General features: G+C 36.4%; 1 protein-coding gene across 2 annotated transcripts in view; it reads right to left on the bottom strand.

The window, feature by feature from the left end:
• Positions 1-3,334: 3,334 nt before the first annotated feature.
• LOC140136932 (WD repeat-containing protein 5) overlaps positions 3,335-14,378 on the bottom strand; it is a 52,447-nt gene continuing 41,403 nt past the window's right edge. Inside the window, exons 12-14 of one of the 2 annotated variants that reach the window (XR_011856790.1) lie at positions 12,499-12,586; positions 6,074-10,076; positions 3,335-6,033 (exon numbers count right to left, since the gene is read on the bottom strand). Coding sequence is in view for 1 of the 2 variants with exons in the window: in XM_072158583.1 (XP_072014684.1) it covers positions 9,976-10,076; positions 12,499-12,586 (189 nt within the window). In the remaining variant the exon portion in view is untranslated. Of the gene's footprint in view, positions 10,077-12,498; positions 12,587-14,378 lie in introns of both variants that reach the window. The other variant, XM_072158583.1, reaches the window with a different exon arrangement.

Below are 14,378 nucleotides of genomic sequence, written 5' to 3'. Positions count from 1 at the left end.
GCTCCCCCCAAAAAACACCCAAATTTTAAAAGCTTGTCTTGTCAGAGGAAGACAAACAGAATCTTGTCAAAATGAAATGGGTAATCTTGTCAAATAAGGAGATCTTGTCAATTTGAATAGATACTTGATAAAATAAAACGGAAACTATTGATAAGATTGTTGGTTCAAAGGGATAATAAAACCTAATCAAAATGAACAGTATCAAAACATATAGTTACCTATCAAAAATAAATGAGTAGCATAGGGATTATATTAAAACAAAATGAATAGTAAGAAATTAGCGTGCATAAATATTGTAACCTTGTATTTGTAACATACTCAAATACACGTTCTATAAACCTTGGAATAGCTATTCATCTTTTGTACTTGTACATCAACCTAAATGGCCTATTAACCGGAGACCAAACAACTACTATATACCCTGGAGGCAGGCTGGCTGCGGTAAATAAAAGCTGTGCATCCTGCAGGTGAAGATGATATAGAAATACATTAATTACACTCACTTAGTGGGCAATTTAATGAATTGGAATGAATCAACTAGAAAATCACAGTGGTGTGCGTGTGCATTAATAATGCATGTTACAAATTGAGAGATTGAAATGTTAATATTTTATAATGAATGATGTGATGGATTCATTTGTATTAAAAATGGTTGTGTGTATTGTACAAAATCATGAAATGTCAATTGATGTGTAAAAACAATGTCTGCCAATGATACAAAGTTGGGTGTGCACAACAAGGTTAATATTATATACTAATATTTTTACTAGACTGAATATTTAGTATAAAGGGTTGGATATTGAACAACTATACATCCCGGCACCCGGCTATACATGTATGAACATCATCTTTTTGTTCCATTTTGTTGGGGTCTTGGACCCAGCATAAACAAAAATATCTTTAAAACAGACATTGTGATAGAATATTAAATAGACAGTAGAGTAAAATGAAAGAACATGGACCCTTCAGTTAATATGGACCCCTTTGTGGTTTCAAAACGTTTTTGTATGAAAACAAACTACAACAATATTTTTAAATGTTTTTAAAAAATGTTATTGTTAACTATTTTTGCAAACATTTTTGCCAAATATTTTGTCAATACTTGAATAACATTATGTTAAAATATTTGAACCCAGCAAACACAGAACATTTTACTAACATTTAAATGTCGGGTTATATAAAGGTCATGAAAACGTTTTTAAAACGTTATTGCAAATATTTTGGGCAAACATTTTTTGCAAAATATTTTTTCAACCCCAAAATAACATTCTGTTTAGAATGTTTTGTATCAAGTTTTCAAGAATGTTTTTGGAATATTATTAAAACGTTTTTATACCCTTTCTATAACCCTACATTTAAACGTTTTCTGTAAAACATTTTTGTTTGCTGAGCAGTAGATTATCAAAAAATGTTTTTTAAGGTTATGAAACCGTTTTATACTCTTAATTTACCCTTTATATAACCTGACATTTAAACGTTTTCCGACAACCTTTTATAAGCTTTTGCGAATGATGTCCAAAACTTTGTTTGCTGGGAAACCACCAGACTAGAGCCCCATATTTAAGGCCATCTTAATTTAATAGTTTGTCTGAGAATCCCAGCACACATTAGTAAAATTGCCAGCCTTTTGCGAGTTATTCCTGCTGGAATGAGTAAATTTCATTTTTTCCCACCCACCTAAAAATCTCATGTCTAAAAATAGCCCAAGTCGTCAATCTCAATCATGAAAACAGTGAAACTAGACGTGCATAAGTGCATGTTTGTCCCAAAGTAAAAAAAATCCCAAAATACCCATTCCTCATTAATTGTTTAACTTCGAAAGGGCTTTAAGACAACCCGTTAAATTTAGATGGCCTTAAAACTATATATAATACCAGTTGCCCAAAGACCAAAATTAATTAGGTATTACATATTTAATAAATTACTCCAAATTATGTTTTTATCTCAAATCTCAATAACATCAAATTGCCCATTACTTCCTTTGTCATGGAAGGAGAGCAAACGGCTATACGCAAAATTGGTCCAGATATAATTCTGTCAACCTACGTCCAAATCAATGCATCAAAAGAGCTCATTAGGGACCAATCAATATTTCAATGGGGGACATGTCTGTTACCATTAGATTTACAATTGCACACACACTATTGCTAGGTCTTGGACCAGACATGGTTTTGTGATCTGGCACACAAAATCCTTATGTGATAAAACATAGTTTAAAACAGCCCTAAACACAGGAGCATTTCGAAAAATGTCAATATCTGAAGTACAATGACCTGATTCATCAGTGGTACAAAGTTGCAACACTCATATTTTTGACATGTTGTTTTCACATTTATTCTTCCTCCACTCTATACTGTACATAACACAACTACATTGTACTCTCATCTTGTGTTCTTAGGTAATAAAAAATGGTTAAGTACTCTATGTACAAATAACAAGATCTCTGCCATGGATGGCTGCATATCAACTTGATAGGAAGTCCATCATATGGGCCATGAAACACTTATTTGAATGGAATAAACTGAAAGAGTCTACTTTCTTTGCAAAGGCCAGTTATCTGAATGAGTCACATCAAAATTTTCTTAAGAAAAGCAGGCACTAGGCGATTTTTACCCACCGGTCCTGCTATTTTAGCACCTGGTAAACGCTGATGCGACCAGGCTTGAGAATGGCTTTTTTGTAAACTGCCTGAAAACGTGTGAATAAAAAGGCTCAAAACAGGCTAAAAATAAATAAAAAGGTGTCGATTTGGACAACAAAATAGCCTGAATTCAGGCAAAAGCCTGAAAATTCTCTTGCGACCAAGCTCTCACATTATCACCAAACTGTCGCCTGGTCACTAGCTTTACTGGAAAGAAAAGCTTTGTATCACATCTTCGGCAGCAAGTTGACATGGTGACACCACTACTATTTGAATCGGCCACCTTGTGATTACAATTCAAAGTCAACTGTTAGTCTACTAAGCTCTTTGAATGATCAACTCGTAACAGGTTATACCATCCATATAATTGTTGTAGGCCTAGTCTTATATTATATACAATGTTCAACATAACTGAAGACCTCCATCTCAATATTCCATCAGTGTAATGATACCCAAGTTTCAAACATCTTACAACAAATTCATACCCATTATGTTTTCTACCAAAGTAGGCTTGAGCAATGTGGTATGGGGTTATTATTGAGAGCATTGCATCAACAAGTGCAAAATACAGCTTGTACTCTGTATCTATTCTAAATACATGAAATGACAAGTTTCAATCCAAGCTGGATTATGGCCAATAATCGATACAATGCATGTGTGAGTGCTGATATCAGTAGCATCTCACTGCACCATGGTTCAATGCCATTAATTACCTATTACAGTTTGGAATAATTAATTACCTATTACAATTGGAAAATGGATGATTTTGGGCGGAATTTTCTCATAGTCAGAACTCTCATAGTTAAACGCCACTAATATCAGGTAAAACTAGATGATTTAGATGCCAAATGATCTTAAACTTGACATAGGTTGACCTGAGACTTTTCTTGTTTTAACATACTGAACCGTTAACATCTCACATTGGCAGTGCATCCTTGAAGCTGAAAGTTACGCCGAATATTTACTAAACCTGATGTCATGGTAATATTTCAACAAAAATGTCATATGAGAGAAAATATAGCATTTTAAAGCATCAAAACCCAAAATGTACTTTTTTGGCTATATAAACTGAGCTCAAAAAGAAACTTGTAATTTTTCACAAGGTCATATCTTGAACTCAAATTGAACCAAAATTACACACAGGTTTACTTCAATACTCTACTCTTAACACATGTCAGTAACCAAGCAGTTATCCAACTGACACAACAGCAAAATTCACTGACATGGAACAGCTTCCTGGACCACATCCACAGCCCAGCCCTGTTTCATGAAAAAAGTGTATGAAAAGCAGAAAGCAGCACCGTTTTATCATCTGTGCAAGGATCTTGTGTGCATTCTCACAGATTTTTTGTGCTGGGTGCCAAATGTTGGGCTGTGAAAGTGGAGGAAGTCCAGGAAGCTGTTCCATGACAGTGCATTTTGCTGTTGTGTCAGTTGGACAACTGCTTGGTTACTGACATGTGTTTTGAGTAGAGTATTAAAGTAATCCTGTGTGTAATTTTGGTTCATTTTGATTGACACTATTTTAAGATATGACCTTGTGATTCACAAGTTGTAAAAAATTACAAGTTTCTTTTTGAGCTCAGTTTAACTTGGTCAATTTCAGTGATTTTAGAGCATTTTCAAATGTCACACAAAGAAATAGTTTGTTGTATTTTCATGAATTGCCCACGCAGGTGAGTGTACAAGTGGTACATAACCACATGCCTACTATGGATGATGATGATATAACAACTATTAGTTGAAGGATTGATCCTTTCAATGTAACAACCCATTTTTCAATTAGACCAGCTACAGGGCTGATCTGGCCCTTTTTTATGAATAAATAAAATTGAAACATTTTACTCATAAGCAACATGATAAGTGAATCATCATGAAATGAGGCTGAAAGCTTTGTTTGCCAGAGATAACACCATTCATTCATGAATCATATAATGCTACATAAATAACATATAAATCCGCGCTCACTGAAATAATTCCAATGTTCACGCAGTCAAGATTAATGAATGCATTAACCCCATGAGAACTACCTGCAGATTGGCCAAAAAGAAGTTTCCATTATCAATTGGACCAATCTGCAACATTGTTAGAATAATTTCACCACACAAAAAAATTGGGGTAAATTATTTGCAAAGCTCCATTCTGATTGGTGATTAAAGTGAAAATATCATGTAATTGACAAATCAAAGGCAATGTTAGATCGACAGGTAGTGCTCAGGGGGTTAACAAGCAGCCATGGAATGCAGTTCTGTACTTTTACAATCATAACCAAGGAGCTTGGATAGGAGACACAATAGATTACGTAACGCTTTGTTCCTTTGATACCGATTCGATTTTCCGACATGCTATTCATAAAAATGGTACTATTGTTTTGAACAAAGGAGTTCCGCTATTAAATTGGTGCTTATTAATGCTTTTCCTGCCAGGTGACAGTCAATAAGTGATGAATATAAAGTTGTGTGTAAGCACACCACTTAAATAAGTGGTACCATTGTTCTCACATAGCCCAAGGGTGTGCTGACTTGTCTTAATTTTTGGCGCAAGCACATCAACCTTCTATAGGTGGTCCCCAAAGTGGTTTAGGTAAAATTAATTTGAATAAAATGAATGAACACGCTTTGAATTTACGATTCGCTCAAAATTGATGATTTGCTCTTGATGATATGTGACAAGATCAAGGGAAATGAGTCGGATGTCGCTAATATTGATTTTGAGATATTGGCAAAGAAAGTGTTTAAATTCTTTTTTATATTGTTTTCAGCGATTGATAAATTGACACAACTTCACAAAGAAAAGTCGTATCAACACGGGGTTTTCAGTTTCTGAAAGCTCTAAATGTCCTCTTTAGAAACATGTGTAAAACTCGTTTTCAACCAGGGCCGACATGTGACTCATTCCCCTTGATCATGTCACATACGGTGCCTTGTACCCTTTACATCTAATTATCTTAAACACTTACTACCTTTTAACACATTTATAAATTCAAATGCATACATGATACTTTCAACATAAAAATTCTTATCAAAAAACATTTTTAAGAATCAAAATAGTATTTAGTATGAAAACATGTAAAAGATCGTCTTCAATCATTGCTGATTTATAGTTTCTTGCAAGTAATCAATTGGCATAATTGAATCTACTGAGTATGCATTAGAGATTGAAAATTTGTTGGTAGAATTTCGTTGATTTTAGAACATGTTACTTCAGTAATTTGTTATTATTTGGTGCATTCATGTATGTGAAGACCGGAATCTCAAGTGCAGAGATTTCCAACCTTGGCATGTTGTGCCATCTTCAAGGAATTGAAGAGCGGTTTTCCCAAACTCGTCCGTCTGTTTAAACGGATCACAATCCGGCCGGTTAAAATTTCTTCCACAGTTTTGGGAGTGTCCCTATACCTAGAACTAAATGCTAGAATCATTCTTGGTTGACACAAAGAAAAAGTTCTGTAAGAACCCTATATCATTACTTATAGTAATGGATTTGTACTGCCCTTTATTCTCACTTACCCAGAACCTGCCCCCTGGTGTGGTGGTACCTCTGCCCAGAAGTCTCCTTGTGGTGAATTCAAAGCACAAGCAGTGGTAACACCATGGGTACTACAGAGGGACGTCTAATATAAGATACTGTAGATGTCAACAGCAGGATCCATATCATGTGTGTGACTATAAGAGGGTCATTCAAAAAGTTCTACCACCACCATCAGATCTCTGTTATCTTACGTGTCAGGATATTAAAATTACCCACAATTATACAAAATAAATGTTGTTTGATAAAAATGTGATTTTTGGTTGTTTAGATATGTTGGTTAAAGTGAATACAGATTTGGTACGTCGGAAACGGTTAAAAACTAAAGCCTAAAGTTTAGTAAGCATCATATTGTAGCTTTGGATAATCTCCATAAAAATGTTTTTAAGATGCAGTTGTCCAACTGCTCACTCAGGATAAACATTTTGTTCCTATTTGAGCTCCCTGATGTGCCTTGGAACTTCAAAACAAAATTTAAAAAAATAAAAACAAAAATAAAGCAATTAAATCATTTTTAGAAATAACTCTACATAGATGTGGCCTACCTTTTTAATCAAAATTAGCCTTCTTTTCAGACCGTTTCCAACGTACCAAATCTGTATTCGCTTTATAACCAAAACATCTTAACAACCAAAAATTACATTTTAATTTAATAACTTTTATTTTGTAGCCAATAGTATAATCATGGCACGTAAGATGAAAATGTGACGATGGAGGTAAAACTTTTTGAATGACCCTCGTACATTGCAACCTTCATAAATAATTGCATGAGTCTGACTGATTTTCCTGTCAATAATTACTACCACTATTCCGTACATCCTTTATAGAGTAACGAAGTGTGACGTCATAAAATTTTCTTTTTTGCATTTCAGCATTTTCATGACCATATTTCAGTAGAACATGATGAAAAACATCCACAGTCCAAATTTGGTGGGAATCGGATCATGAGAGCCCGATATATGGCCGCATGAATACCTATATTAGCCCCATTGAAATCAGTGTAAATTGGCCTGGTTCATAACTGTTTGGAACCAGGCCAATTAGGTATTCATGCGGCCATATCTAGGGCCCTCATGATCCGATTCCCACCAAATTTGGACTGTGGATCATCATGTTCTACTGAAATATGGTCATGAAAATGCTGAAATGCAAAAAAAGTTTTCTGTGACGTCATCCCTTCGGTACTCTATTAGAGTTCTTGTGCAATTGTTTGCCCATGTGCTTATGCATGTACTGTGTACATCAGCCCCTAATAAGCAAAATCAGTTTAAATCACTTAATCATTGCATAACCTGGTCATGAACATTATTATGTCTTCAGAATCTTTATTCTATACTTTTGTACATGCTCTAAAAAACAAATCATGTATCAGTTGATTAACCCTAACCCTACCCATGTTTTTTTTTTTGCTATCGGAAGGGAAAGAAGAAACGAAAAAGGAGAGAAGGTGAAGAAAGAAGTCACTTGGTACCCCCGGTAGACGATCCCAGGACCCCTCACATGCCACGCACACCGACATGTAGCTACCGAAGTTTGGCTGCCCCGGGCAGCAATTCCCTGGGTATATATGACTTAGGCTGATTGCGTCATCCAGTCACGTGGAATGCATGCATGCAGAGTGGTTTTAATAGTGAGCTTTAGTGAGACTCAGTTGGGTTACGGTTAATGAGCCGATGACGGACAGCTAACCAGGCAGGCAGCCAACCAAAACCAGAGGAGAAAATGTGCAGTGTTTTCACATTGGTTGCATGTGGGGAACGCACACATTGTTTGTTTATATCTCAGACCCTAATATCAACTAAGTGACATCACAGGACATGGTCTATACTGGGAATGACCCCTTATTGACCTTTGACTCCAAATAAAAAAAAATACCACATACACACTGAAGTAAAATCAATTCATATGGGAACATACCGTCACTGTGCTGTGTTTTTCTTAGCTAATAAAATGTTTTTTGAATGTATTTGGTTGTACACCATGATTCATAGACACTGACATTTGTTTGAAAGATAAATACCTTTTCCTAAATAAGGCACAAAAGGTCGCAAATTGATTGCCTAGGTAGAGCTTTCAGAAAAAGAATAGTTTTTACTATCTGCGATGTCCAGTTAGTATGTTACACAGCACAGAGTCGAAAGATATGTAGGATTCTATTCAATAGAATTTGTATTTATTTATCATATATCTTCTGAACTTCACATCGTAAATAGTAAAAACTATTCTTTTCCTGAATCCCTTGAACATGAGGACTATACTTTGATCAGCTTGTAATCGGCGGGAATTATTATAGGCTTTTACTACTACAACGAAAAGTAGACCAATGTTTTTAGAGTGACGGTTAACCTGTATGGTCTATATTGTGTGTGTTAAAGAAAATAGACTAATTATAGGACTTCAATTAATAAATTGTGATGTTTCTGGCGAGATGTCACGAGACAATTCTCAAAATAAAATATATTGATATTAATCCGCGGTGTTATAAGGCCCGCCGATTACGAGCTGATCAAACTGTAGTTTGCATCCAATTTTACGAAAATTGGAGCAACTTAAATTTTTCACCCCTGTATAACATGCATATTGACCTTGGACCTGTTGAGCTTGGTAACTTTTATGTCCTATGCACAAATATGTTACATTTTTGTGATCCTTAGACCCAAACAAATAATTCAACAAGTTTTTCAGTGAATCTGGAGCATGTTTAATTTATACCCCCTGTATGAGCAAGTAGCCTGATGTAGGGGGTTTGAGGGTTTTTTTGAATTCAGCATACCAAAATAATTTGGTTGCCAGCTTTTACATGAACTTGCCGCTTGATGCTTAAATAAGCATATATTTCCAAAATAGAACCAGTCTATTTGACTATTCCTCATGTGTTGAGAATTTTTAACAACCGTTAAAAAACAAGTGTTTTAAAACTGTTCATCAAATGTTGAGAATATTGAAAAACTGTCTGCTGTGAAATTTCATGTGATCCTCAGAAATATGAAATTGACCTATTCAAAGGTAGGTAAAATTAGTATTTTGTAAAGATTCTGAAGACATTATATTTAATGATAAAATTTTACCCATATTTTCATGATACCTGAATTTAGTGATCTCGCTAGAGTTTTAAAATATCACGCTCGACTTTGTCTCGTGTGATATTTGAAAACTCTCGCTGAACTGCTTAATTTCAGGTATTCCCAATCCGTCCAATTTGATATCAGTATCGGCAAGTATATAATGGACTGCCAAGAATTATGCACTACTCAAAACAATTACAGCATCAAACTTATTAAATCTTCAAAAAAAAGTAGCAACATTGTAAATCGGGTGGGTGACATTTCATTCAGCACTTCCAAGTCCCATGACACTGAAAAACACTGATCAGTACCACAGACAAGAAAGAATGCAAGGCAGGATTGTTAGGACTCTTGATCCTTTAAAATTTTTTGAGTAGCGTAGTTCAAGTTAATATCTTGCTCAGGAAAATGCTATCCCGATGCCTACACCACCGATTCAACTCCTGTAACTGGTGTGAAATAGAGGGTCCATCATATACGCCACATGGTGGAACTGCAGTATAGCAGTCCTATTGATGAGTATTTGTTGCTTAGATCCGGTCCACACACAGGTCACCTGGAATATGCTGATCCTTGGTTAATTAATGCACTGCAGTTATTTGGTCATCTTATTTATATATGGTTCAAGGTTCCACAATAAGTTGAACATGAAACTGAACATAGTCCATATAATACAAAAAACTCACTGCCATGGAACCAAGCATGTTGTTCCACTCATGAGTTAAGTTTGTTTACCCATCATCAGCAATCTGACCTCCAGATTTTGATTGTTTTGTCATTTTCAAGAGCTGCAGAAGCGATCAGGTTTTCTGTGGGATGACATGCTGTGCACAGCACCACATCTGGGAAAAGAAAAAACAAGCTTTTATTAATGTGAAAGGCGAGTAAAAACAAAATATTCACACCGATCTGCTTGGAGCGATTCTGTATTCAGCTTTGTCCCTTGTTAACAAAACTGCGATCTGTAGATGCCATATTGTATCCTTTTTCACACAGATATACATTTTGAAGAAAAAAAGAAATCTTCAGAAGAGAGCAGATGGCTTGGATTAAAAAGACCATACACATATGATCATTTGATTGCAGATTGTGCACTGTCTAGCAATGGTGGACATAAACAATACAAGGTTTACATTACTGTCTCATTTGGTGGTTCCGGTTGGATTTTCATTTTATACTTACGTTTTCAATGTGGTATCCATCTTTTTTATGGCTTCATTTTCTTTATTAAAGGTCCGTAACCCGATCGACAGCATCATCCCCGATATTTTCATTGTTGATGAGGTTTTGGTATCACATAATAGATACTATTTTTCTCATTACTATCCTGAAATTTGGCCCCCAAGTCGATGTATTTCGGAGAAATCATGAAAAACATCGGCCTTTACAGGCTACCAATTTCTAAATCTAAAAAGTACTTCGGATTTCTGGGTAGGGAATTATGAATGAATAATCAGTCTCCTCAACAGCTACTTTTGTTTCGCGTCATTCACATTCTGTGAAAAGAGCGAACCACACTAACTGCTGAGGAGACTCCCCGGGAGACTCCAGCTTTACGGCGGTAGTATATAAGCTCTAAAAATTCCGTCATGGACGAAGCGGGCTAAATAGCTCAATGGGTTAGCGCGTTACGTTTTACCCATGAGGTACCCGGTTCAATACCCGGTAATAGTTCTCTTTTTCCTCTCCATTTTTAACCCCAAGTTTTTTTACATTCATTTGAAATGTACATATTGCAAGAGGAAATATATTTTGTTTCCTTTTTTTCTGAAATAGTACGAAAAAGAGTCAAAAACAAAAAAATCTGTTCAATACGTGCATTGTCGTCAGGTCTGTTTTGTTTTCGTCAATAATGGCATGGCTATTGCCATCATTTATACACAAAAATCTATCATGAACGATATAAAGACGAAACTGGTTGTGGTTAGTGGTAGGCCTATTATAATTATTAAAACTAGTGTCACAACTTAGTATCGGAACGTGACTAGTGGAGCTTGATTGTCATGTCAGTGCACCGTACGCACGCACGGCACATGACGAAGGGAATTACGGCACATGTTGTTGTTGCTTGCCTGCCCAGAATGCAATTCACGCATACCAAGGTATTGGAGTGCTAATTTTGCTATTTATTCACATTTACGCTGAAAATGCTCTCGTTTCTTCACGAAGCAGCATAAAGGGGACGATATTTGATACTATTATGTAGTTTTAAAGACAATACATATCCAAAACTAATAGGGTTACCCCCCTTTCCATGATTTTCCCCCCTAAAAAGGGTTAATTGAAGTCCAAATAAAATGCATGCGGATTGGTTTTACTTACAAATAAAACCATGGAATTCTGTGGAAAAGTTTCAGGTCTGAACCTAATTATTGTGTAGGAAATTTGGTTCATGGATCTGTGCTTGTTTACTATACTTTGGTTATCGGGTTCTCGACTTTTTTCCCAAAAAAATGAAGCACTTATTAAAATGTAATTCTGCACTTTTTATTGCTGCTTGTTATATTTTATTTAAAAAAAATTTCATCTCTAGCATCTGCGGTTGTGTCACAGGCATTATTTTGAAATCCGACACCTGAAATCACAGATGGCCGCCAATTATATATACAAATTAGATTTTTGGTGCATTTCTTCCCCTAATTGTTATTAAACAGTTTATCAAGTGCCTCGCAACACACTACACAAACGTCTAGTTTCTCCTATGGACAAGATCAGAAAGGAAGAACGGTGCCCTACTGTGTATAACATCACTTGTCAGTTGTGCAACGCCACCTATATCGGTGAAACTAAATGGTCTCTAGGGGATAGAAGTCGCGAGCATAAACATGAACCCTCTCCTGTAAACGCTACATGCCAGGGATACAGGACATAACATTCCCACCGAACAGGTCAAAATCATCGACCAGGATGAGTCATGGTTTAGTCGTGGAGTTGGCAAAGCCTGCCATATAAGAATGTACAAGAGCAACCTCAACAGGGATGCTGGGAGATACTACCTGCCCGCCGTGTATAGCTCCCTTCTGAGCCGACTAATACCGTCTGGTGTCGGTGGCTCAGAATAGCCAACAACGCCCCAAGTGCCAAATATTGGGGCTGAAGACGTCCAAGAGAATACTGGATGGAAGCTTCCTCTCGGTAAGTAATTTCAAGTTTGGGAGAAATAAGAAAAGTTAAACAGTTTATCAAGTGATTTGGGGCTCCAATGATGAGAGGCCTTACACCCCATGTAGGGTTATCTATCTGGGTGTGCTAATCAGTTCTTACCTGTGTGTCCCTGTAGTTTCTGTACAATCTCTTTGGTCTGCAGATTCCAGATGTACACTAAGTTGTCTTCAGACCCTGATACTATCCACTGCAAAACAAATCACACACACTGTTATCTTTAAACAGGTTTATTACCACACATATCTTTGCCACTGTCATTGCTGGCCTGTTTGAATATCATTTTGCCCTTACCTCACTGACCCAGTTTTGCCAAAATCTTGTTTCATCCACCATTTTGTTACATTTTGGATAAAAAAGGTGGAGCAAAATCACTATTGGTTGGCTCAAATATCACAATCTGATCAAATATTTGGCAGAATTGTTGCTGAAACCCTATAAATATGGTTAAAGATGGACAACAAACGGAAATCCGTAAAAAACCTGAAAACTTACATCCCTGAATAAAGGTCAAGAATTGATAATGATGGAAACTTTGTGGAGTTGTATGAAACAAGCCTTCTGAGTCACAATATTGCTTGAAAACTATACTTGTTGGCCAAACAAGCACTGTGCCAATGCAAACTGTTGACAAGAATGAGCACTTATCCATTCTGCAAGAGTGAAGACATGGCTTTACGCAGTGTTTGTTTTAAAGTGGTAGAGGAAGAAGAGGCAGGTTTAAAATGCGTTGATTTGGTATACAAAGAGTAAATAATAAAAAACACCAAAAAAAAAAAAAACCACACACACATAAAACATGATCGCCAGACCCAATCCAAATTTGAATGTAAGGATTTTACAGTTATACACATGTGTGTATAATTACAGATTGTTTTTACAAAACCAAATAGATTGTGGTGAATAGATGGTAATAACTCACCAGCTGACGTTTCATCCGTCTTGTTCAGTCGGATTTCTTCAGAGTTGTGATGAAGCTCTGCTACTGTACGACCTGGTGTTGCCAGTTCTTGAGTCGCTTTGTAGCAGAGGGTTGTAGAGATTGCTCAAGTTGTATGTGCCCTCGTCTCGGTTCATGGTGTTGCTCATTCCTCTCCTCCTGATCCATATGGATTCCTTTATCCATCGCTTGATACGTACCTCCTCCTTATCAATAACTCTCGACTCCTCCCAGTTAATTAAATGATTGCTTCTTGCTGCATGGTCAGCAACAGCTGACTTATTTTGTTCGCTCTCAGAAACTTTGCGTTCTGATCTGGTGTATTTTCTAGAACAAGCTCTGTCCATGTCCTTTTTATGTTCAGACAGTCTAATACCAAATTGTCTACCTGTTTCCCCTATATAAGTTGTCTTACAGCCACTACAAGGAATTTCGTACACACAATTGGCTGTATCCACAACTTCCCTTTTATCTTTTGGGTGTACCAATAGACGTCTCAGAGTTGTATGTGGTTTCATGGCCGTGGTAATGTCGTATTTCTTGTAGATTCTTTGAATTCTTTCTGACAAACCCTGCACGTATGGTATGACTGCAAGGTTTCTTTTCTTTGGAGTATCGGTGTTGTTGTGTTTCTTAGTTGGTTTCTTGTTTGGTTGGTTTCTTTTCCATCTGATCTTTGACCTTTTCGATTGTCCAATCCGGATAGCCACAATTGTTCAGAGCTGTCTTAATTTAATTTTCTTCCTGTTCTCTGTCTTTCTCTTCTGTTACTATTTTATCCTTTCTGTCCAGTAGAGTGCGAACCACCCCAACTTTTGGTGGAGAGGGTGATGTGAAGTGAAATTGAGATATTGGTCCGTATGTGATTTTTTCCTGTACACTAATAACTTCACTGAACCATCCTCCTTACGCACAATTAGTGTATCAAGAAAGGGGATCTGACCCTGTTCTTCTTGGTCATAGGTGAATTTGATACTTTTTGTTGGGTCGATCTGATTGAGATGGTTTGTCAAGTCTTCAACACCATCTTTGTTGATTATCT

The sequence above is a fragment of the Amphiura filiformis genome, chromosome 17 (assembly GCF_039555335.1).
Source record: "Amphiura filiformis chromosome 17, Afil_fr2py, whole genome shotgun sequence".
Taxonomy (NCBI): Eukaryota; Metazoa; Echinodermata; class Ophiuroidea; order Amphilepidida; family Amphiuridae; genus Amphiura; species Amphiura filiformis.
Note: the sequence above shows the minus strand (reverse complement) of the source record. Positions and strands in the feature narration are given on the sequence as shown.